Here is a 25,969-nt window from a genome sequence, read left to right on the forward strand (position 1 = left end):
TTTTATGGGGGGTGAGAACTTAACGTGGAAAGAGACTACAAAAACAGGTAAAAACGTTTTAAACACCGACAGGAATTATTTAAAATATAAATTTAGCATCCTTCTATGTGCAGAAAAACGATATATGTCATAAATATTCTTATAAATTAAAAATATATTTTAAAATATTTGAATTAAAACAAAATTTCTAACTTTTATTGTACGCAGATTTTTAAAATTTAAATAAAACTGAATAAACCGAATCCATTTCCTATTGTCGAAAACGTAAACGTTAAATTGCTTTCCCAAAAAGGGCACTTACCTTAACGTGCTAGAATGTCACTCGATCAAATATTCAAAATTTGAGTTCACCGCTGAACCGCGCACTTTTCAGGACTGAAGAATATCAACAGATACATGATGGTCTTCGGTGGTGTCTAGGTCGACGCCAAGAAGGTCGACCAAAAAAGACTTTATAATTCGACTACGGGAAATAACAAGGATGTCTAGTTGAACAAGAAAATTTTTGTGAAACTCAACTTTATAGTAGGCAACACAATTTTCGTGTGTGTACGTACGTTTGGTTGTCTAGCTTAGATTAAACTCGATTCAATATGCGAATCGATAGCGGACAATTTAGTTTGTCTATGTTTTTTTTTACAACTTCTTAGTTTAATATAATAGAAAACGATTCAGTTTTTATTACAATTTACAAATTAATGTTCCGAACCGAAATTATAATTCTCGTAATCCCATCAGTGTTTTTGTTTTATAGATAAACGTAGTATAAACAATCGATTTTGAATGCCACATTACTAATTAATATTCCTGGTATTTCTTGATAATATATCGCAAAAAACAACCAAGATGGTATGTCAAACAGTCATCAAACCCTTGATTACTGAGGAAAAATTCAAAGGCTTCTCTGCTATAGCACAGCCTTATAGGCTCTGCTAAAGACACCTAGAGGCTAATCTCCATAGAAAAATTGAAACCAGAAAATCTGATTAGCTAGAGAGCAATGATAAACCAATGGACCAAATCCACAGCATGTTGGACATCAATAAAGATCTTCCGCAAGCTTGTAATGCATCTTTTTGGTACATCGATGGTTTAAGCTAGCGCAAGGAGCTGGATCGGGCATTTGTGGACAATAATGAAAGCTCTCCATACCACTAGGAAAATAACACATCCAGAAAGGTATTTAATGCATGTCCAAGCTAGCGTGGGAATACAAACAAACTCTAAAAGTATCCCTAAAATAGCCACCAGAACACCAAGGTATACCAGGTAATAAGACAGCAGACAGCTTTGCCCAGTAATGACTCCATACTCAGGACTAGATCCCTACTGTAGCTTCAATTCAGTTTATTGTTGGTAATTAAAGTCTTAATATTAAAAAAAAAATGTAATTATTAAATTTGTAGTTAACAATCTCAATACAAAGTAGAATTTTACCAATACCTAGAGGGATAGGAAATAATGTATAATAAATAGTTTGAAAATAAATAATTACAACTTTTCTTCGTCTTTAAGATCAACTAACTGCTCGCTAGACTTCCAAATATCATCACAGAATTTCTTGTTCCATGTTACGGGAGGTTGAGGAAATACTGTACAGTCCCAAAAATGTTTGCCACTAGTTTCTTTTAGTTGATTAGATAGAGCCAGATGAATTGCGGTTTGGGCACCTTGTTCGGGAGTCTGAAATCACAATTGAAACCCCAATAACGTAACTACTGAAATATAATTAAAATTTCATTACCTTTCCATAAACAAAGAGAAACGCGAATCTCAATAATCTGTATATAGTCCTTATACCATCAATACGAACAGATCTTCTGAAACCTTTCGTATTTATTAAGCCCGGATGTAGAGAATTGCTGGTAACACCGTGGTCCTTCAGTTTATCAGCGAATCCATTGGCAGCTATTACCACTGCAGCTTTGGAGTTTGCGTAGAGGAGTATTTGACGAAATAACGATAGAGCTTGTCCCGGAGGAAGATTCAAATTCTCCAAACTCAAATTGCTGCAGAATGCCAGAGCGGAACTAACAAATATGATACGACTCGGAGCTGATTTTTTCAACAGATCTATAAAGAAGAAATATTAAATGTATCGGAAATAAACAAATCGGAATAGAAGCTAAATCGAGAATATACAAGGCCAAGGTAAAATCCATAAAGACCTACACCGCTGAGACACGGCCAGAAACTAAAAGAATTATGGAAACAGCAGAGATGAAAGTTCCTACTGGACAAGGAAAGAAATGGTTTCTATCAAGAAAGAAAGAAAGAAAAGACTGGTCAAGATGGCGCGCGATAAATACCCATTGAACCGAAGGAGACCAGATAAAAGATGGAGCGACAACCTTGAGGCAGGATAGGAGGCAAGGATGTCGAAGATAAAGCAGGCAACTAAACCTAATACACGAAAGAAGAAGAGGTTTAAATGTTTTGAAACCCTGGAACGACGTAAGAAAATGGAATGTAAAATTTTCTGCTGTTTGTTTCAGAACGTCCATTGCGTGTAACTGAGCTCTAGATCGACAATAGATTATTTGGTTAGGTTAGGTTAGTTTAGGTTAGGTTAGGTTAGGTTAGGCATCCCTTTAGATATATTGGTGTTCCTATTGGAGAATTTTTCTGCTCCAAAAGTAGCAATTTGTTCCGTTGAAATGCCCATTCGTGTCGGCCCGATTGTTTCGAAGATGTAAATCCATGATTTAATTAAATTTACACTTGATATAAACCCTACGCGTTTCCTAGTCGCAAAAGTGTAAAAATTTATGGCCCATCTTGTAGTAATCTCAAGTCATTCGAGTAAAAAAGTTTATTTTGATTAACACACAAGTATATTAGTTTAAACGCAGACAAAGAAATTAATATTTGATTCAACATTGTTAAAATTAAGTGTCGAATCGAATATGATTCACAAACGCCTTATAATGAACGTTAACCTGAGGGGGTTAACTAACTACTCACCTGCCAAAAGGTGCGTCAACAAAAAGGGTCCGAAATAATTAACTTGCATGGTCGAATGCAACCCATCGTCAGTGTGTTTGTTTCCCCTACTTCCAACTTCGGCATTGTTTATCAAAATGTCTAATCTGTCCTCTTCCCTTTTTATTTCTTCAGCAAATTTTCTCACCGATTGCAATGAAGTGAAATCGAGAAGTTTAGTTTCGATATTTGTATTATTTGTAACTTCTATAATCTTAGCTTTAGCTTTAGCCGGTTCTTTTTTATCTGCTAGGATAACGCGACATCCTCTCGAAGCTAGATGGAGTGCAGTTTGGAATCCAACAGCTGCAACATGAATATGAATTCAAAATCAAATAATTAGGAAAGCTATAACAAGAATTAATGTGAAAAAAAGTTGATGAGCTTCAAAAAAAGTTTGTTTGAAGGATTGATAACCGTTAAAGAAAAATTTAGGCAGTAGGAGATGATCCAATAACCTACTATTTGTTCTAACACGCTGAAAGACACGATAGTCCGGGGAAGTAAGATCAAAAAATATATCAATGAGGGGTCACCTAGATTTCTAACCAAATCCTCTGGAAACTCGAAACGCAGCTTGAAAGCTCTAAAATTCGATGGTATTTTTGCTCATAACTTTGTCTGAAGTACTCGCACAAACAAATCGTGGAGATGAAATTTATAGGAAATTTTATGCCCTACATGATGATGGAAGTCGATTTGTGAAATAAAAATTTTTTCGACTTGAAATTTTCCAAAAAATGAAAATGTTTTCAAAATGTTTTAACTGGCAATCATACTGAAAATAGCCGTATCGAGATCGAGACATAGGAAAATATAGACAGTCTGCTATAAAAAATTTACGTTTTTTCAGATTCGGAAAATTCAAAATGGCGGCCGTAAAAATCGGAAATATATCCTTTTTTTTTCAATCACGCGTCCTTTTGGAAAAATTAACGAAATCGAAATGCTTTTTTTACACAATCTTTTTTAAACATAAAAAAAACATAACGTGGAAGATTTCATATTTTTGGTTTTTTCGACAAAATAAACTACAGTTTTAACTTTTTTGGTATACAGCCCACAGTCTGACTCTTCCAAAAACAATATTTTTCAGATGAATCACCAGCATTTTCTTTCAAAGCTAAGTTATTCTTTAAAATTGAGAACCCACTCCAAAACGTGGAAGATTTCATATTTTTGGTTTTTTCGATAAAATAAACTACAGTTTTAACTTTTTTGGTATACAGCCCACAGTCGGACTCTTCCAAAAACAATATTTTTCAGATATATCACCAGCATTTTCTTTCAAAGCTAAATTATTCTTTAAAATTGAGAACCCACTCCAAAACGTGGAAGATTTCATATTTTTGGTTTTTTCGACAAAATAAACTACAGTTTTAACTTTTTTGGTATACAGCTCACAGTCGGACTCTTCCAAAAAACTATATTTTTCAGATGAATCACCAGCATTTTCTTTCAAAGCTAAATTATTCTTTAAAATTGAGAACCCACTCCAAAACGTGGAAGATTTCATATTTTTGGTTTTTTCGACAAAATAAACTACAGTTTTAACTTTTTTGGTATACAGCCCACAGTCGGACTCTTCCAAAAACAATATTTTTCAGATATATCACCAGCATTTTCTTTCAAAGCTAAATTATTCTTTAAAATTGAGAACCCACTCCAAAACGTGGAAGATTTCATATTTTTGGTTTTTTCGACAAAATAAACTACAGTTTTAACTTTTTTGGTATACAGCCCACAGTCGGACTCTTCCAAAAACAATATTTTTCAGATATTTCACCAGCATTTTCTTTCAAAGCTAAATTATTCTTTAAAATTGAGAACCCACTCCAAAACGTGGAAGATTTCATATTTTTGGTTTTTTCGACAAAATAAACTACAGTTTTAACTTTTTTGGTATACAGCTCACAGTCGGACTCTTCCAAAAACAATATTTTTCAGATGAATCACCAGCATTTTCTTTCAAAGCTAAATTATTCTTTAAAATTGAGAACCCACTCCATAACGTGGAAGATTTCATATTTTTGGTTTTTTCGATAAAATAAACTACATTTTTAACTTTTTTGGTATACAGCTCACAGTCGGACTCTTCCAAAAAACTATATTTTTCAGATGAATCACCAGCATTTTCTTTCAAAGCTAAATTATTCTTTAACATTGAGAACCCACTCCATAACGTGGAAGATTTCATATTTTTGGTTTTTTCGACAAAATAAACTACATTTTTAACTTTTTTGGTATACAGCCCACAGTCGGACTCTTCCAAAAAACAATATTTTTCAGATGAATCACCAGCATTTTCTTTCAAAGCTAAGTTATTCTTTAACATTGAGAACCCACTCCATAACGTGGAAGATTTCATATTTTTGGTTTTTTCGACAAAATAAACTACATTTTTAACTTTTTTGGTATACAGCCCACAGTCGGACTCTTCCAAAAAACAATATTTTTCAGATGAATCACCAGCATTTTCTTTCAAAGCTAAGTTATTCTTTAACATTGAGAACCCACTCCAAAACGTGGAAGATTTCATATTTTTGGTTTTTTCGACAAAATAAACTACAGTTTTAACTTTTTTGGTATACAGCCCACAGTCGGACTCTTCCAAAAACAATATTTTTCAGATATATCACCAGCATTTTCTTTCAAAGCTAAATTATTCTTTAAAATTGAGAACCCACTCCAAAACGTGGAAGATTTCATATTTTTGGTTTTTTCGACAAAATAAACTACAGTTTTAACTTTTTTGGTATACAGCCCACAGTCGGACTCTTCCAAAAACAATATTTTTCAGATATTTCACCAGCATTTTCTTTCAAAGCTAAATTATTCTTTAAAATTGAGAACCCACTCCAAAACGTGGAAGATTTCATATTTTTGGTTTTTTCGACAAAATAAACTACAGTTTTAACTTTTTTGGTATACAGCTCACAGTCGGACTCTTCCAAAAACAATATTTTTCAGATGAATCACCAGCATTTTCTTTCAAAGCTAAATTATTCTTTAAAATTGAGAACCCACTCCATAACGTGGAAGATTTCATATTTTTGGTTTTTTCGATAAAATAAACTACATTTTTAACTTTTTTGGTATACAGCTCACAGTCGGACTCTTCCAAAAAACTATATTTTTCAGATGAATCACCAGCATTTTCTTTCAAAGCTAAATTATTCTTTAACATTGAGAACCCACTCCATAACGTGGAAGATTTCATATTTTTGGTTTTTTCGACAAAATAAACTACATTTTTAACTTTTTTGGTATACAGCCCACAGTCGGACTCTTCCAAAAAACAATATTTTTCAGATGAATCACCAGCATTTTCTTTCAAAGCTAAGTTATTCTTTAACATTGAGAACCCACTCCATAACGTGGAAGATTTCATATTTTTGGTTTTTTCGATAAAATAAACTACATTTTTAACTTTTTTGGTATACAGCTCACAGTCGGACTCTTCCAAAAAACTATATTTTTCAGATGAATCACCAGCATTTTCTTTCAAAGCTAAATTATTCTTTAAAATTGAGAACCCACTCCATAACGTGGAAGATTTCATATTTTTGGTTTTTTCGACAAAATAAACTACAGTTTTAACTTTTTTGGTATACAGCCCACAGTCGGACTCTTCCAAAAACAATATTTTTCAGATATATCACCAGCATTTTCTTTCAAAGCTAAATTATTCTTTAAAATTGAGAACCCACTCCAAAACGTGGAAGATTTCATATTTTTGGTTTTTTCGACAAAATAAACTACAGTTTTAACTTTTTTGGTATACAGCCCACAGTCGGACTCTTCCAAAAACAATATTTTTCAGATATTTCACCAGCATTTTCTTTCAAAGCTAAATTATTCTTTAAAATTGAGAACCCACTCCAAAACGTGGAAGATTTCATATTTTTGGTTTTTTCGACAAAATAAACTACAGTTTTAACTTTTTTGGTATACAGCCCACAGTCGGACTCTTCCAAAAACAATATTTTTCAGATATATCACCAGCATTTTCTTTCAAAGCTAAATTATTCTTTAAAATTGAGAACCCACTCCAAAACGTGGAAGATTTCATATTTTTGGTTTTTTCGACAAAATAAACTACAGTTTTAACTTTTTTGGTACACAGCCCACAGTCGGACTCTTCCAAAAAACTATATTTTTCAGATGTATCACCAGCATTTTCTTTCAAAGCTAAATTATTCTTTAAAATTGAGAACCCACTCCATAACGTGGAAGATTTCATGTTTTTGGTTTTTTCGACAAAATAAACTACAGTTTTAACTTTTTTGGTATACAGCCCACAGTCGGACTCTTCCAAAAACAATATTTTTCAGATGAATCACCAGCATTTTCTTTCAAAGCTAAATTATTCTTTAAAACTGAGAACCCACTCCATAACGTGGAAGATTTCATATTTTTGGTTTTTTCGATAAAATAAACTACATTTTTAACTTTTTTGGTATACAGCTCACAGTCGGACTCTTCCAAAAAACAATATTTTTCAGATGTATCACCAGCATTTTCTTTCAAAGCTAAATTATTCTTTAAAACTGAGAACCCACTCCATAACGTGGAAGATTTCATATTTTTGGTTTTTTCGATAAAATAAACTACATTTTTAACTTTTTTGGTATACAGCTCACAGTCGGACTCTTCCAAAAAACTATATTTTTCAGATGAATCACCAGCATTTTCTTTCAAAGCTAAGTTATTCTTTAACATTGAGAATCCACTTCTTAACATAAAATAAACTACAGTTTTAACTTTTTTGAGATGCTATTTCATAAAAATTTGATATTTGTGTTTATATCGACCTCAACCTGGATTTTGCTGGTAACAAATCAGCACTGCCGTCATCTCTAATGTTTTAAGTAATACCAGGATTTTTTTCCGAGTACATTTTTTAGAACTAACATGAGTTAATGTTAATCAAATGTTTTTAATTTAAGTCTTATCTTTTTTGTGTTATTTTCACATAACCATAAGTAATATATTAAACGTCCAGGAATGGATTTTTTCGTGCTTGCATGAAGTTGTCATGTGCCCAAGGAAAAATCCTTATTTCCAAACCAGACATTGCCGATAGTATTAAAGGATTAGTTATTGCTACTAAAGAAAACTTATTTTTAAATTTGATATCTCAGTGATTTAAAAAATTAATTAATAGGAATAAAATTTGAAAAATATTCACCTGAAGTTGCACCTGTTACGATGGCTGTTTTCCCATTCAAACAAACTAAACTCTTCACTTTACCAGCACTAAACTTTTGAAACAATTTCAAAACAATCAAAGCTACGAAAGGCAATGATATAGTTATTACAGCGAATGCAATATATTTGATGTAGATGGTATAATTGTAAACTATCATCTTGAACTTACTTCTTTACTCTTCAATTTCAATTCTTCAACTGAAGGAAACGAAGCTCGGTGAAAGTTTATGAAGAGTTTGAAGAAAGTCGAGGTTCAGTTTAAGCACCGTTGGAGAAATGGTACTTGATACATGAAACTGTAAAAACATCGGCGTTTCTCAATGGGATTATACACATTTCTTATAAAGAAATTACCAATTATTAATTAATGTGAAAGTACAAATCTTATTTACACAATTTGACTATATTCAAATTCTATATTTTTATAACCCTTTATAGCCCTCTTTTCTTATTGAGCCCTCATTTTTTGAAAAAATATATTAAGTAGTTAGATTAGATGACTTGGAAGTTTATATTTATCAGTTCTTCCGAACTAAGTATTTTAAATCTTGGATAGACGTTAATATTGATTTACCCTGTAATATTCCTATTGAAAATCAACGTATCCAAGCAACTAAATTGATTTAACAACACACTTCGAAATTTATTTAAGAAATTTGTATTATCCCAATAACAAATTTGAAGGTTATGTTTTATAAATTTATTAGAGAATCGCTAATAGAACCTATTTTCGATTTAACGCTAACCGATATAAAAATGATAATAGAATTCAACTGAAATAAAAAATTATATAAGCAACACACGCAGCGGTAATTTCAAAGAAAAATATTAAAACGAATAGATCAGAGAAGCCTCATTCAATGAGATACAATTTTGAGTGACCTTTTAATACTGCTTCACCTCCTTGCTTACCTATCCATGGTATTCTTAGCAATTTATTATATAACATTTAATCATAATTTGTCTCAATTTAAAGTCCACACTATCTTAATTTACTTTATTTACACACTATTCAATAAACTATTTATTTAAAACTAACCAAAACTACGTTTTCACAAATCATTTATTTATATACCTAAATAAAATTCTATAAAGTTCTAGAACAAAAATAAATAAATAAACAGACTTTTCTACAAATTATTTTTGAAGAAATACTGTTAATTAAAGGCGCCGCGCGAATTCGCCGAATTTTAAAATTCAATTATGCTTGGACAGGGCCGGTCTAAGAACCCATTTCGCCGACCAGGTTTTCATCTATCTTAGTACATTGGTAGCTAATTGAAGCTCAATTTAAATGATTTGCTCTACCTAGATCATTTCATTTTACAAATAACTCAAAATAGATTGTAATAGATCCGACAAAATCGTTATGCATATTATTAAGTAAATCATAGGAGTGTTCACGTTATATGAAATTGCCCATTACAATAATTTATAGCATGAAATCAGCACATTCCGATAGCCGAGTTCGTTGATTAAATTTAAATGTACTCATCGATATACAAGATGATTTATACGAAAGAGAAAAAAAAAATGGAAACTTTGTTGGAAAATAGAGATTTTCAACAATGTATGAATTAATAATAATAAAGAATGTTTTCTATTTATATTAAAAATTTCTCGTTATTTAATAGCTACATCTTGAGGGACTGTGACATTTCTACAATAGAAATCTTTAGGAAATATATGAAGTAGTTTCCAAAAAAATAATGGAAACAACCTCATACTACTAAGAATCACTTTAAAGATTGTCGTAAATAGAAGTAGATATCAAATTCCAAACAATAATGCAATTATATATTAAAGAACTTGAATGATATGTATATACAGAAAAATGTGGAATAACTTTTAAAAAATAGCTACAGTAAAACTTGTCGTCATTGGAAAATCCCATCTCATGAATATTCTTTATAAACTTGGTGAGAAAACAAAACAAAAACAACTATAATTTGTTGATTTTTTCATACTCGATATTTTTTAGAATAGTCATCTCGAAAAACCTATACAATTTTATGGAAATTAAAAGTTACAAATGTACGTTTGAAGATAAGACAACCAAACCACCCTCATACGTAGTGCAGAACACAATTGTCACAATTTAAGTTTATCAACTCTAACTTTATATTTATACTCCGATATACAACCTAAGTTTCTTTTCTATAAAATAATATTTTCCTCATAGTAAACACTGTAAGTACTGAAAAAATATTTATCGACCAATCGACCAATTATCTGCGCACAGGTGGAATTTTTCATTTTTTCCCTGAAAGTTTCAATGACCTTGAAAAGCTCTAGCCCTTATTAAAACATTTCCTAGCGCTGACCAATTAATAAGACCTTTTATGACCACTTTCTGACCTTTCAGATGGCTCAATCGAAATTCCACAATGGAGTACTTAGATCGTGGATTCATAATTTATCGCTTCCAGGGACCAAAGTCAAACTAAAAGTCACTCAATTTGTCAGAAAATATAAAATGGAAATTTTTCTAAATATTATCGTACAAAATGCTGCAAGCATTCCTGAAACCTGGTCCTTCGACACCCAGCGCCGGCTGTGTCACCCATTTTTTGATGAATATCCTTCTTTGATTGGAGATACCATGGAATATCTCCTATGCACAAACTTGCACCAGCATGAAAGCCTTATCTTGTCTCATGCCAGATGTCTCTATCCATCTCCACAGAGCCTGTCTAGCATGCAGAAAAGTCTTGTAGGCTACACAAAGAATGTATTCTGGATCCATTTGCTGATCCCAATCTGGCGAGCGAATCAGCTCCATCGTTCCCCGAAGGATCGACCACGTAAATGGAGAACTTTTTCACGTTCCAGTACTAGCCTGAAGTACGCCCTTTCAGCCTAGTAGCTCTGCTGTCTGAGCAGATTAATATGTAATAAATACCTTGGCTTCGAAAGTAGGATATTTCCTAAGTCAAAAAGATTTAGTTATTTCAGGGTAGTATCCTCCACAGAAGCCTGCTCCGGCCGAGTCATTCATACTTTTTTAAATCATTAAAAAATGTTTTCAAATTTGAAAATTTCATCACCGCTAAAGTCAATTCTTGTGGCAAATGTATAGAGACAAGTTTTTTCTTAGTGTATGAAATATAAATCGTCTTAAAGTTAGTTTTGTAGAGCTTCCCTGTTTTTAATACCGGTAAAAAGAATCCGGAATTGAACAAAATCGATCTGGTTCTATTTCCATACACATCTTAGTACCTGTAATTTTCTAAATATTTGTATCGATTGTTTCCTAGCAATATACCGACTCACGAACTAGGGTAAAACATTGTGTGTGTTTTTTACCCAGAATAAAGCGACGCGCTGCAGGAGACTGTCCTTCAAAAAAATGTTTTGTCAGAAAATAATGATGCAGTGAAGCTTGAAGAGGAAACTAAATTTTTTATAACATATCATTGCTGTCGGTTATAGTGTATATGACGCGCAAATATGTATCTCGGGGTGATTGTCACAGTTTTTATTTTCGCAAAAACACAAGCCGTGTCGCCGGTAATCGAAGTGGAAGGGGATCCAGCAATCGCAATCGTATTGGAAAATTGTAGAAATAACACCCAAGTGATTCCTTATAGGAAACAATCCATAGTGTCGACGGCGATATGGACTACAGATAGAATCAACTTTCTAGAATATTTGGCGCCGATGAAGATTGGACTAAAAGTGTTCGAAACGTGCACTACGAACGATCACTTCAAAACTGCATTCGATTTATACAACCAAAATGAAACTTACTATCTTGGAATTATCACCGAGAAAAAACTGAATGAAAGATTGTTAAAATTCGACGATTTATTGGATCTACGAACCGTACCCGTATCTACACATTATCATTTTTTGATTAAAGCTGCTATCAAATCATTAAGTGTCTTAGGTTGGACGGAAAATGTGTCAATTTTAGCTCCAGACGAATCGATCGTCAGTGAATTTTATAAACTATCAAAACCTGCGTTCGTTTGTATTAAACAATGTATTGTTTACGAGTAAGTATTCAAACATGTTGATTTAATATAAAAAAATCCTTTTTTCATCTTACAGTACTAATTTGAGTCCAGAAAATGGTACTTTACATTATTCTTAAATTCTCTCAATCCCGTTTGAAATAATTAGAGGATCTAATTTAGTACAATTTTGCTTTTTATTTAAAACCAAAAAAAATATAAAGAAAAAAAATTACAATATACGTCCGTGAAGTTATTACTACGGTACTCGATTAGATATTCTTGACTCGGCTCCTTCGTCGCCTCGTCCGGACTATTAACGAACTAGGTAGATAAAATTCGCTTATCTCTATTAGAAATGAAATTGAAATACATTTTGAAGCATTATACAAAACAAAAGACTTGTAAATCATTTTATTGCTTAAATAATTGCAACTGAATAAAATTATTTCCCTTGCAATTCACCTGAAACTTCTTCTTATTGTTCTTTATTACGTCCAAATGATGTTGGTAATTACAAGGGCGAGTTGGTCCAACTCCAAACAATTGTTCGATGGTATATATGCCTGTCCATTTCCGGTTGTTCCTCAACCACGAGATTTTTTATCTTTCTACTCCCACGCGGCCCCATATTATAAAACATGACAAGCTTTGCTCTACTCAAGACTGCTTGGTTTTCTTATTACCAGTGTATGTAACCACATCTAAAATTTTTCTATACGGTTGATTGTAGTGGTCTTCAGTGTCCACTCTTCAACCCCGTACAGCAGCATGGACCAAATATAACATTTAATGATTATTTGTCTTCTTAAATTAACAGAATATATGATATTTTGGAGACCCGTGGCACAAAATAGCGAATGGTGTGAATGAGTTAATTATGATTCCAAATTCTTATTCATATAAAGCGTCCTCAATAACTGTAATATCTGAAAAGCTGTGGAGACAAAACAGACAGTTTCTTAATTATATAAACGTCTTTTCCATCAAGATTTTCGTCTTTCACTCTGCAGAAGGCCTTGTCATAATCAATAAAGCGTTCGAAAACATCCTCACATTGGTTGGGATACTTTTGGAAAAGAATATTCAAAGTGAAAATTACTTTTCTGGTACCAAGGGCATTTCTAAAATCGATCGTGTATGATTTTAGTAAATAATTCTAGCTTGTGGGTCATCAGACTTATCAATTTGTGATTGTTATAAAATATATTCTTCTGGTACTTCCCTCGTGTTGTACCTATATATCATCGCTGATAATTTGAAGTAGTTCTACTGGAATATTATCAGGTCACGAAGACAAAAATTACGATTAAATCAACTCATAAACAAAAACTATAATTAGAAAAAAAAAATGGAGAAGGTTTAGACCAAGAGTCAACGGAAACTACGTCGAAAAATAGGATTGAAATGATTTTCTATTTAGTATCATGTAGCTCGACCTCGTACATGAAAAATTTACTTTCCTCCTGGCGATTGCGTTCCATCTAAGTGACAGAAGTCTTGGGATGTAATTCAATGTTCGTCGTAATCATGTAGCCAGAAAGTAATCGTATAAAGTCAACGGAAACTACGTCGAAAAATAGGATTGAAATGATTTTCTATTTAGTATCATGTAGCTCGACCTCGTACATGAAAAATTTACTTTCCTCCTGGCGATTGCGAGCGATCTAAGTGACAGAAGTCTTGGGATGTAATTCAATGTTCGTCGGAATCATGTAGCCAGAAAGTAATCGTATAAAGTCAACGGAAACTACGTCGAAAAATAGGATTGAAATGATTTTCTATTTAGTATCATGTAGCTCGACCTCGTACATGAAAAATTTACTTTCCTCCTGGCGATTGCGTTCCATCTAAGTGACAGAAGTCTTGGGATGTAATTCAATGTTCGTCGTAATCATGTAGCCAGAAAGTAATCGTATAAAGTCAAAGGAAACTACGTCGAAAAATAGGATTGAAATGATTTTCTATTTAGTATCATGTAGCTCGACCTCGTACATGAAAAATTTACTTTCCTCCTGGCGATTGCGTTCCATCTAAGTGACAGAAGTCTTGGGATGTAATTCAATGTTCGTCGTAATCATGTAGCCAGAAAGTAATCGTATAAAGTCAACGGAAACTACGTCGAAAAATAGGATTGAAATGATTTTCTATTTAGTATCACGTAGCTCGACCTCGTACATGAAAAATTTACTTTCCTCCTGGCGATTGCGTTCCATCTAAGTGACAGAAGTCTTGGGATGTAATTCAATGTTCGTCGTAATCATGTAGCCAGAAAGTAATCGTATAAAGTCAAAGGAAACTACGTCGAAAAATAGGATTGAAATGATTTTCTATTTAGTATCACGTAGCTCGACCTCGTACATAAAAAATTTACTTTCTTCCTGGCGATTGCGAGCGATCCAAGTGACAGAAGTCTTGGGATGTAATTCAATGTTCGTCGGAATCATGTAGCCAGAAAGTAATCGTATAAAGTCAACGGAAACTACGTCGAAAAATAGGATTGAAATGATTTTCTATTTAGTATCATGTAGCTCGACCTCGTACATAAAAAATTTACTTTCCTCCTGGCGATTGCGTTCCATCTAAGTGACAGAAGTCTTGGGATGTAATTCAATGTTCGTCGTAATCATGTAGCCAGAAAGTAATCGTATAAAGTCAACGGAAACTACGTCGAAAAATAGGATTGAAATGATTTTCTATTTAGTATCATGTAGCTCGACCTCGTACATGAAAAATTTACTTTCCTCCTGGCGATTGCGAGCGATCTAAGTGACAGAAGTCTTGGGATGTAATTCAATGTTCGTCGGAATCATGTAGCCAGAAAGTAATCGTATAAAGTCAACGGAAACTACGTCGAAAAATAGGATTGAAATGATTTTCTATTTAGTATCATGTAGCTCGACCTCGTACATGAAAAATTTACTTTCCTCCTGGCGATTGCGTTCCATCTAAGTGACAGAAGTCTTGGGATGTAATTCAATGTTCGTCGTAATCATGTAGCCAGAAAGTAATCGTATAAAGTCAAAGGAAACTACGTCGAAAAATAGGATTGAAATGATTTTCTATTTAGTATCATGTAGCTCGACCTCGTACATGAAAAATTTACTTTCCTCCTGGCGATTGCGAGCGATCTAAGTGACAGAAGTCTTGGGATGTAATTCAATGTTCGTCGTAATCATGTAGCCAGAAAGTAATCGTATAAAGTCAACGGAAACTACGTCGAAAAATAGGATTGAAATGATTTTCTATTTAGTATCACGTAGCTCGACCTCGTACATAAAAAATTTACTTTCCTCCTGGCGATTGCGAGCGATCTAAGTGACAGAAGTCTTGGGATGTAATTCAATGTTCGTCGGAATCATGTAGCCAGAAAGTAATCGTATAAAGTCAAAGGAAACTACGTCGAAAAATAGGATTGAAATGATTTTCTATTTAGTATCATGTAGCTCGACCTCGTACATGAAAAATTTACTTTCCTCCTGGCGATTGCGAGCGATCTAAGTGACAGAAGTCTTGGGATGTAATTCAATGTTCGTCGGAATCATGTAGCCAGAAAGTAATCGTATAAAGTCAACGGAAACTACGTCGAAAAATAGGATTGAAATGATTTTCTATTTAGTATCACGTAGCTCGACCTCGTACATAAAAAATTTACTTTCCTCCTGGCGATTGCGAGCGATCTAAGTGACAGAAGTCTTGGGATGTAATTCAATGTTCGTCGTAATCATGTAGCCAGAAAGTAATCGTATAAAGTCAAAGGAAACTACGTCGAAAAATAGGATTGAAATGATTTTCTATTTAGTATCACGTAGCTCGACCTCGTACATAAAAAATTTACTTTCCTCCTGGCGATTGCGATCCATCTAAGTGACAGAAGTCTTGGGATGTAATTCAATGTTCGTCGTAATCATGTAGCCAGAAAGTAATCGTATAAAGTCAACGGAAACTACGTCGAAAAATAGGATTGAAATGATTTTCTATTTAGTATCACGTAGCTCGACCTCGTACATAAAAAATTTACTTTCCTCCTGGCGATTGCGAGCGATCTAAGTGACAGAAGTCTTGGGATGTAATTCAATGTTCGTCGTAATCATGTAGCCAGAAAGTAATCGTATAAAGTCAAAGGAAACTACGTCGAAAAATAGGATTGAAATGATTTTCTATTTAGTATCACGTAGCTCGACCTCGTACATGAAAAATTTACTTTCCTCCTGGCGATTGCGAGCCATCTAAGTGACAGAAGTCTTGGGATGTAATTCAATGTTCGTCGTAATCATATAGCCAGAAAGCAATTGTTTTTCCGAAATCGTACTTTTTTATCATCTCCAGGAATGGAAATTTTATTATTTGCTCTCTTAAATGAATACTTACTATTCTTTTTTATATTTTTATTATATAAATCGTGATTTATATTATTGTTATAATGTTAATGAATGTCCTTATCGCATTTCAAATTTTAACCATTAGCATGCAATAGAAAGTTTTTTTATTCAATCGGCACTATTATTGTTGTAAAGAGTAATGTGTTAAAATCTATTTATAAACATAAATTCAATTACAAACCTCACTTACCGTTTTGTTAATTTATGCTCTTGCAACTTTCTATTCCAATTAATTGAGGTAGAAGTTGATGTTTTGAACCGTACGATGAACGGACGTGTGCATAAACCTACAATTTCCGAATGCCTTCATCGTTAATTCATATGCCTTTTACACTCTGTATAATTTAAAACAATTAAAATTGACTAAATATTGATTTTCAAAAACAATTATTTATAATATAATCATAATAAATATATAATAATATAATAAACTTTGATCCGGACTGGCCAAAAAATATATTTTTTATATTTTTTTATATTTTTATATATAAAACTTGTTATAAGCCTCGATTGGGATAGCCTATCTACGAATTTACCTAACCTCTCTTTTCGTGTTTGATGTCATTGTGGAGCATTATGAAACAGGTTTATCACAAGATATGAGTGGCAACACTGCTTTGCTTTGAGGAATAGAAGATATGTCGCGAGGCTTTCCAAGGAAAGTAATTTGTAAAAGACAACATTCGATAGTACTTTACTCGAATAAAAATAATTAACCAAATTGAATATTCAATACAATAAATATCAAACAAAGAATCTATGAATCAATTTCACATTTTATAACCTCGATGTATACGTTCGTATAATTGGCAACATTGTAGTGTTCATGTCAAATAGAGCATTTGAAAATGATTTCTTCTGTTTTAGAAATATTTGTCCGATAGGATTCAACGGCACTACACCATTTATATTTTTCGGAAATATCGAACAAATCGATCAATTCGTAAAATCACAAGAATTTTTTCTGTATGCAGAAAATTTCAATGGTTTATTCGTCCCTCTAGACGAGTCTGTTCCTCAAGGTTAGTATGAAATCATAGTAAATTCTGTTTAAATTGACAGCTGACAGTTTAGGGTTAGTAACAATCTTCTTTTCGTCAAATATTTCAAAAATAATGGAAGTTTGGCGGACAACGATCGAAAATTTCATACAAGATATGGTCGAAATAGTTTTTTAACTTCGTCATTGTGAAGAGATTAATTAAAAAATCCGTTAGAGATGCCAAACCTACTAGTCGATCATGTTCGTTCAAAAACAAGTCGTTGAAAGTTTCAAGAAGCTCTCTACAATCAACACAACAAATGGTTTTGTTAATAATCAAAGATGCCGGATTTGGGGTTTTGAGAACCAGCATGGGATTGTCAAAAAACAAATGTACCCACAACGTGTCACTGGTGTGCATTTTGAGCTGGAGTCATAATTTGAAAATGAAGCTGGTCAAACAGTGACTGTTGCTGGTGCTGGATATCGCGACATGATAACCCAGTTGGTTTTCGAGATATCGATACTTAAAGTTATAATCAAACGCTAATTCAAAATTGGCTTTATTGAACAACAGATGGCGTTAAATACTTCGTTTCAAATGACTATTTTTTCATTTCAAATTTATTTTGAATCTTGTAATTCAATAAACAAAAGGTGTTTTATTTAATTTTTATATTATTTACCCTGATACTCCAAAATTATATTGAAAAAAAAAGATTTTTATAGCAAAATGAGCCATTTTTGAAATTTTCATCACTCTGTGATGAATATAACTAAACATACGATAATTACATGAATAATTTGATGTTTTTCATAAAGAATTGTTGGTTGTTTTTCATTGCATCGTTTATATATTTTAAATCTACCCGCTTAGAATTTATCTGCCCCCAATCTCCCCTCTCCAAACTCCAAGATAATTTTGGCTGTAAAAAATTCACGATTTTTGAACTTTTTACACTCAAAGCACACCACGAGAAACTTAGGTTAGGTTAGGTTAGGTTAGGTTAGGTTAGGTTAGTTTAGGTTAGATTGATATATACAAATATTAGATAAAAATCAATTTTTCCAACTTCAAGTATCGATATTTTGAAAACGAAGCGAGATATCGAAAAATTTTATTCCTCATTTTTGACTTACAAAATGGCACCACGTAAATCGTACTCGTGCCAATTATTTAAAGTCGCAGATCTACCTCGATAAGCTCACAACCACGCGTGCATTGAAGGAGGAGATTCAACAATGAAATTCAGTCACATTTATACAGAATTGTCTCGAAAAATATCGACAAACGAGTGAGTATGTGTATGCAAAGTCGTGAGGCCGTTTGTCCGATGTCTTAAGCCATAAATTAACCCCTTTCCTATCAACGATATGATTTAACAAAAAAATTACAATCAAAAGATTAGAAACTATGTTTCGTGTAATTTTGGGACACTCATTATTATCGCAAATCTCGTAAGTATGGAAAAATTTATAAAATCGGTCAAATATTTATAATTGAGTTTTATTTTTTGTTTTCCAGATTTACCCGATAATAGTTTTGTCATCATACCCCCTTACCATCCAGCATCAACGAAATTCAAAACGTCTGAAAACATTTTACCTTCCCCTTTATTCTTATCCACAGCGAAAATCATTTTAACGTTTTCAAAAAACGTCGAAAATTTCATTGAAAAGCAATGCAACGATACTTCGTATAAAGTAAATTGCTTGAGAAACAAATTCGATAAAAAATACGGGCCGATATTGATGAGCCCGCAGAGTATCGTCGAGATATTGAAAATAGAGCCATTAATGCCAAATTTCATCTACGATATTTATAAAGTGGAAAATATAACTGCATTATCTACCAGGAATAACTTTTTACAACCTTTCACAAAAATATTCTCGTATAATATATTTTACGACAATTTAACAATAATAGATCAAAGATTCGAAGAAGGAAATACCACTTTGGAGAATATTAGTGGTAATTGTTTACATTTAATATCTGAGAAACGTTTCAATTTCCTGTTCGAACCGATACCAAACCTTTCCTTCAGAACTGAAGCTTGGGTTTACGCGTTCCTCTCCTTATCTCTTCTTGGAGTATTATTCTGTATGTCCATTATAATATTTTTGTTAGTATGTATCTGCAGAAGAGATATTTTAGAAGGTAATCCAATTTTAACTATATTTTTATTAGTAGCGATCATGGTGCTATTTTGTTCGGTTCTACCTTTCAGCTTAGACGAAATCAACAACTCTCTCTGTCTAGTTAAATCCTTGTCTATAACACTGGGTTACGCGTCAGTATTTTCTTTACTTCTTTCTAGATGCATTCTCCTCGCTACAGCTTCCAAAGAAATAGGATTTATGTCACACATAGCCGGATCGGTTCAAGCTTTCTTAAGCCTGTTTATTTTCGGCGTACAAGCCGCTCTCAGTTTACAGTTAATAGGTAAATGCGCCTCTATTTTCGCGAGAGCTTCTTTTATCTATTTGATGAGCTACAACATAATGCTATTGATGCTATTAATCTGTCTGTGTCCGTTGATTTATAAGTGCGAACGAAATTACAAGGAAGGAAAATATTTTTGCGTAACCATTTTATCAACTGGTCTAGTTTGGATGTTGTGGTTACCACTGTACATGTTTCTGGATGAAATTTGGGCGGAACCAATGCTTTGTCTTGGATTAATTGGAACGGCGGGGGTATTTCTTGGCGCGATATTCATACCGAGGACATACTTGATGACCATCGCAGCAGCTAAGAACAAAATAACTAGTACTTTACCTTCTATGAATACTGCCAATAGTATTGTGGATATTTACAGGACCAATACACAGGTAAGGACAAAAACAGTAGTTAAAATAGCTAAGATATCAAAGATACACCTCCAGAAATAGATCATTTCTTCAGTAACATTGTCCAGCTTTCTCATTTTCTCAGTCGAATTATTTATTGCTTTTTTCCGGTTTTCAAGTTGTGTACAGCCTCCAAAAACTATTCAACGTCACTTTAGAAGGATTATGCTTTCTTGAAACTTCTCTCTTTATCTAAGTGTATGATCTAACTAACCATCTTTCCACGATTTTCAATAATTTCATCAATTTCAAATTTTTTAATTATTTCTGAAGGGAACACGAAAAATACAGTTATTTTCTCACAAAATCACGATAAAGTCGTTTAAACTTGTTCATTTGAGATTGTAAAACTCCTCTCAAAACTCACACATAATTCGATTTGAGCAACTTCAAAAATCGGGAGTCAAAAGTCAAAAAAATCGAGTTTTTCCACATTTTTTGCAAATAACTCGTTTCCTATGGGTTTTACGCTATTTATATTAATAATCAATATTATAGAGCATCAAATTCTCTATAACTTTTGTTTGAAAAATTTTTTCATGCGGTGAGTCGTTTCTGAGATAGAGGGCTATAAATAAAGGTTCGTACGATATAATAGGGGCCCTAATCCCAGGTATAATTTTAAACGTTATAAAGGAATTTCACAGTCTAAAGATTTCAAACGGGATTATTTTTTACTTAAAATGTAAGTAGCACAAACGAGAATACAATTAAAATGTAATTAAAGTATGTCCCTTAGTGATTTTTCAATGACAGAAATAAATTAAAAGTATTTTTCAATTCATTACTGAAAAAAATATTTAAATACAATGTAATTGTTAATAAAAAATGGAAATTATTTATAATTATTTATTTAGCAATAATTTATAAACTTTATAATAGATTATTTTGATCGGGACTATCAGTTGATTTCAAACGGGATTCTAACCGCCCTCTATCTCAGGAACGATTCACCGTATGAAGAAAATTTTGAAACAAAACTTGTAGAGAATTTAATGCTCTACAATATTGATAATAAGTACAAATAGCGTATAACCGATAGGAAACGAGTTATTTGCAAAAAATGTGCAAAAAATCGATTTTCTTGATTTTTGACCCCCGATTTTTAAATTCATTGGAATGATTCTTTGAATACACCGGTGGGAGTATATTCAAATATAATACTACTTGTAAAAAAAACTGGATGTTCTTAATTTTCTGGTAAATAATTTATGAGATGACGAGTTTACATACGAAATTTTAAATTGCGGAGATGAACGGCTTTTGAAAAATTAATTTTTGAAAATGCGTGTTTCCCTGTTTTACGTGAAGCAGAACGTAACTCGTTTAAGACGCCATTTTATATCGTGTTGCTATTAATCATTTGGAGGTCGGACTATGAATCAATTCGATATTTTCATTTTACAAATTTGATTGTCATTTTTTTTAAAACACCGTTTATAGCCCGAAATTTTTCAACTTCCTCCTGTATAAATGAAACATGCTTAATTGTTGTCGGCGTAGTTGAATAAGTTATTTTTTACAATTAGGTGAAAGTATTTATTTTACAGCAAACCGCACTTTCATGTGTTCTATTTACTTGTAGTGGTAGGCATGCAACCGAGGTTATTGACCTTGATCATACAAATGTGATACTGACCCCCCGGTTTTATTAATAATAGAAAGTTTCGCTTGAAGAGATTTAAAAAATATGTTTGTCGAATAGTTTGAAGTGGTTCATATTGAATGCATTACTGATTCCTTCGTAAAATCAGTTAATTATTAAGATTCAGTTTCGCGATCTAACCAGCGGTTGTTTGTGAGTTAACCCAAGCAGTACACAACAAAATAATAACTTTTTAGTCCAGTCATTCAAGGTAATAGGAAAATCGAAATACCCAGCTATGAAGTAGTTTAAACTTGTTCATTTGACATCCTAAAACTCCTCTTAAAACTCACATATAATTCGATATAATTCGGGGATGAAAAAAATCGATTTTTAGCTCATTTTTTGCAAATAATCCTGATATTTCTATACCTAGATATTTAAATTTCATCATCTACAACCAGTTAGCATCTGATAGGTGTTTTTGAGATAGTCATGCATTTCGTTTTTGCTGCAAATGTCTTCATTTTTAAACTTTTTGTCGCTGTGTTGAATTTAAATAGTAATCTCTGTAGTTCATCTTCGTTTTCTGCAATCATTGGCATAGCATACGATCTTAAAGTCTTTGTTTACCTTTTATATTTTCTTCGGTAGTTATGCCATTGATTTTGGCCTGTTTATGAATGTTTTCGATGGTTTTTATGATGTTATATGGGATTTGCCTGTTGTATAGAAGGTGTACCAAGTCCTTCGGTTGTATTCCGTCAAACGCCTTTTCTAAGTCTATAAAACACATGTGGTGAGTTCATTTATTTTGTTTGTCATGATCTTTGTTACTAGCTGTATCTTTTTGTCTCCTAGGCGCCATTCATCCGGAATTTTTTGATGTAATGTGCTGTTTCAGCTTTTTACTTTTCAGTATTATTATTTCTAAATGTGTTTTTCGGTTTTTTTGACTATAATTTCTATGAATTCTATGTTCCAATTGCACCTATTGTCTGGTTTGAGTGACTGGACTCACAAATAAATAGTTTTCTTTTAGATAATTTGAAAACAATAATTGCATATTGTAATGTAATATGCAATCTAATTGATATTCTGTATTTTGCAGCCTATTTATGACTGCGTGAATGTGGCAGCCATAAATGCAGTAACAGTCGCCAGGGCCGGCGTTACTTGCGGAACTCAACTGAATGGACAGCAACCGGATCTGTATTCATGTCCAGCATTACCTGAAAACGAAGACTTAGATTTTCGATGCGATACTCCAACGCATAACGATGACAAAATTACTAGATTTTAAGAAATAATGTAAATATTACAAAGACATTTATTGTGTTATGAATTATTTTCAAAAACAATTCAAAAACAGATGTGCTAGAATCGAGCTTAACGATTTTATAAGAATTTTAGGAGATTGTAAAATCAACGAGTGTTTTTGATTTGAAAAACTGACTGATTATTGTGTAAATTATATACATAGCGTTTTCAAAAATCCTATTTAAAAATACATATTCTTCAAAACTACGGCTACGTACCTAAGCTGGAGAACAATGTCTGTATTTCTTTGAAACCAATAGAAATGTAAGTAAAAAAGAAAAGAGTCGATACAAAGATAAAAAGAAACAAATATTTCTTCTTTATTTTGACTTCTTGTATTTAGTCAACACCTAAAAAGCCATAGTATATCCGTTCTTTTGTAGAACAGGCATGTACATGTTCTCAAAAGTGTCTTATCGTATGAGGAAATTTTTATTTTACTTTAAAGAAACCCCCGTATAACATATTTTTCGTAAAACAAAATTTTTCTTATTATACAACAAACAAACAATGTTAGTACAAACACAAATCGACCCAAGCCTGGAAAAATACGTGCATTCACTTACAACCGAGATTTTTATTTTCTTTATACAAAAAGTATATACTCACTCGGTATTTGTCAATTAGTTTCAAGGATAGAATCAATTATTTTCTTTACGACCCTACAAATCTCTCTTCAAATATTACCATCAAATAAATTGAAATCCGAACAGCTATAAAACCTTCTACTATAACTCAAGTTAGTATCATTGGAATTAGAAAAATTTCTATTTATATATAATTTAATTATCTAATTACATAGTTAAAATGGTTAGATCTTAATTTCTTGAATTAAAAAAGAGTTAAACAAAAACGAATTTTAGGTTAGTACCTACCCAAGTCTGTAGTCTGAAATAAATATTTAGTCATATTATACTATTGCTTTATTTTTTTAACAATCAACCTCACAGCTCTTTCTGTTTACGTCAATATTATGAATTGTTTATATTGCAGTTAGACTAGATATGCTATTTATTATCATGTAAACGATATTCATATTTATTTGTTTCTAATTAACTACATATACCAGCTGCTCCAAACTTTTCTGACCGCGCCCGGTATGACATTTCAATATTCATCAAATTCAAGTATTTCTTCCTTTTTAATATCGATAGAAAACGGATCGTAAAATCTCATATTATTAGGAAGTATATGCTGAAACTGTTTATTAGCTTTGAAAGATGCTTTTGAATTGAAACTGTTGCAAGTGTTTCAAGATGTAAATATCCTTCATTGTAATTTGAATTGGTTACCATAAATTTACGTAATGTTGTAAAAGATTTAAAATTTCCTTTTGAATGTCATTGTTTCCATAGTCATTTTTTAATTATTGCAGCGACTTCTCCCGATATTCGTGAAAACTTCTAAATCAAAGCCTTACAAATTTACAGCAATGTAGCAAATATATCGTATAAATAACTTTTGATGTTCTTCATTCAGAAATTCCGAGGTTCGTCTTTTAGTTCAAACAGACGTTTTAAAGCATCTTTTTTTAGGAACCAGCTAAATTTTTATGTAGCTCGGTTCCGGGTCGCGACAAACATTTTGGGAAACGCTAAATACTGTAGTTTAAATGTACCTGTTTACTGTCATGCAACGATCATCGAAATAGCACTTACGGACGAATTTTTGCTATACGATTCTCTACGTATTGTGATTTATCTATGATCCTCACAGTCGGCGTTCTTTCGTAATAACAGAAGTAAGAAGAAGAATTAACCTCTTTTATAGTCACAACGTGTTTTGTTTGTTGTTTTCTTACAATCTATAAAGATGGGAAAAATTAAAAAAGAACCTGTCGAAGATAGTATAAAAGAAGAACCAAGTGATGAATTGACCTACGAAGAAAAAGTAGCTAATTGTAATGCAATTTCTAAACCCATGGCTTCCAAAAAATTAACGAAACGCTGCTACAAGTTGGTGAAAAAAGGTAAACCGCAAGCTATTATCTGATATTGTTCACATGAATTGAGTTTATTTATTGATATTTGTTTAAAATTCCAGCTATGAAACAAAAAACGTACATCAGATGCGGTTTAAAAGACGTACAAAAAAGGCTGAGGAAAGGAGAAACTGGTATTGTGCTTTTTGCTGGAGATATTTGGCCAATTGAAATAATGTGTCATTTACCAATTGTGTGTGAAGATAAAAATATTCCATATGTATTTGTACCTAGTAGGAGAGATTTGGGTGGTGCTATGGGTGTGAAAAGAGGATGCTTAACTGTTTTAATTAGAGAACACCAAGACTATAAAGATTCGTTTGATGCACTAGCAGAAGAAGTTAAACATTTAGGAGTAGCTTTATAAAAATTACCAATTTTTTAATATAACTGCAATCATTATGTATTCTTGATTATATGCTAGAGAGCATTAACGTTATAGTTATGAAACTTTTCTAAAGACAGTAGAGTTTTTTGTATAAATATAATTTCAACTTGGGGTGTTTTATTTCATTTATATGACATTAAATTTGACCCCTACAAAGAATAAACTGGATGTTAGTATAAATATCAGAGGAATGATTTACTTACAGGAAAATTGAAATGAAATTAAAATATATTTTATTAAAAATGTTTATTAGAATAGCAAATTATTGCACACATACATGATTGTTGATTAGGTAAATGTGTTTTCGGAATACGTGTAGATTATCTATCTTC

The 25,969-nt window shown here is 32.4% G+C and overlaps 3 protein-coding genes across 3 annotated transcripts; 2 read left to right on the forward strand and 1 right to left on the reverse strand.

Annotated features, from left to right (window-relative positions):
• Positions 1-1,491: 1,491 nt before the first annotated feature.
• Positions 1,492-8,351, reverse strand: LOC130444223 (retinol dehydrogenase 11-like). The gene is made up of 4 exons (XM_056779279.1): positions 8,174-8,351; positions 2,965-3,288; positions 1,745-2,073; positions 1,492-1,683 (listed from the first exon to the last, which is right to left on the reverse strand). The coding sequence occupies exons 1-4, from the start codon at positions 8,349-8,351 to the stop codon at positions 1,492-1,494; spliced, it is 1,023 nt and encodes a 340-aa protein (XP_056635257.1).
• A 3,018-nt stretch (positions 8,352-11,369) lies between these two features.
• On the forward strand, positions 11,370-24,181 carry LOC130443917 (protein bride of sevenless). Its single transcript, XM_056778814.1, has 4 exons — positions 11,370-12,191; positions 17,399-17,553; positions 19,039-20,345; positions 23,060-24,181. Exons 1-4 carry the CDS (start codon positions 11,644-11,646, stop codon positions 23,249-23,251), a joined length of 2,202 nt encoding a protein of 733 aa, XP_056634792.1. The 5' UTR covers positions 11,370-11,643; the 3' UTR covers positions 23,252-24,181.
• Positions 24,182-25,004: 823 nt separating this feature from the next.
• On the forward strand, positions 25,005-25,748 carry LOC130443807 (H/ACA ribonucleoprotein complex subunit 2-like protein). The gene is made up of 2 exons (XM_056778655.1): positions 25,005-25,237; positions 25,312-25,748. Exons 1-2 carry the CDS (start codon positions 25,081-25,083, stop codon positions 25,614-25,616), a joined length of 462 nt encoding a protein of 153 aa, XP_056634633.1. The 5' UTR covers positions 25,005-25,080; the 3' UTR covers positions 25,617-25,748.
• Positions 25,749-25,969: the final 221 nt, after the last annotated feature.

This window comes from Diorhabda sublineata, chromosome 5 (assembly GCF_026230105.1).
Source record: "Diorhabda sublineata isolate icDioSubl1.1 chromosome 5, icDioSubl1.1, whole genome shotgun sequence".
Lineage (NCBI taxonomy): Eukaryota > Metazoa > Arthropoda > Insecta > Coleoptera > Chrysomelidae > Diorhabda > Diorhabda sublineata.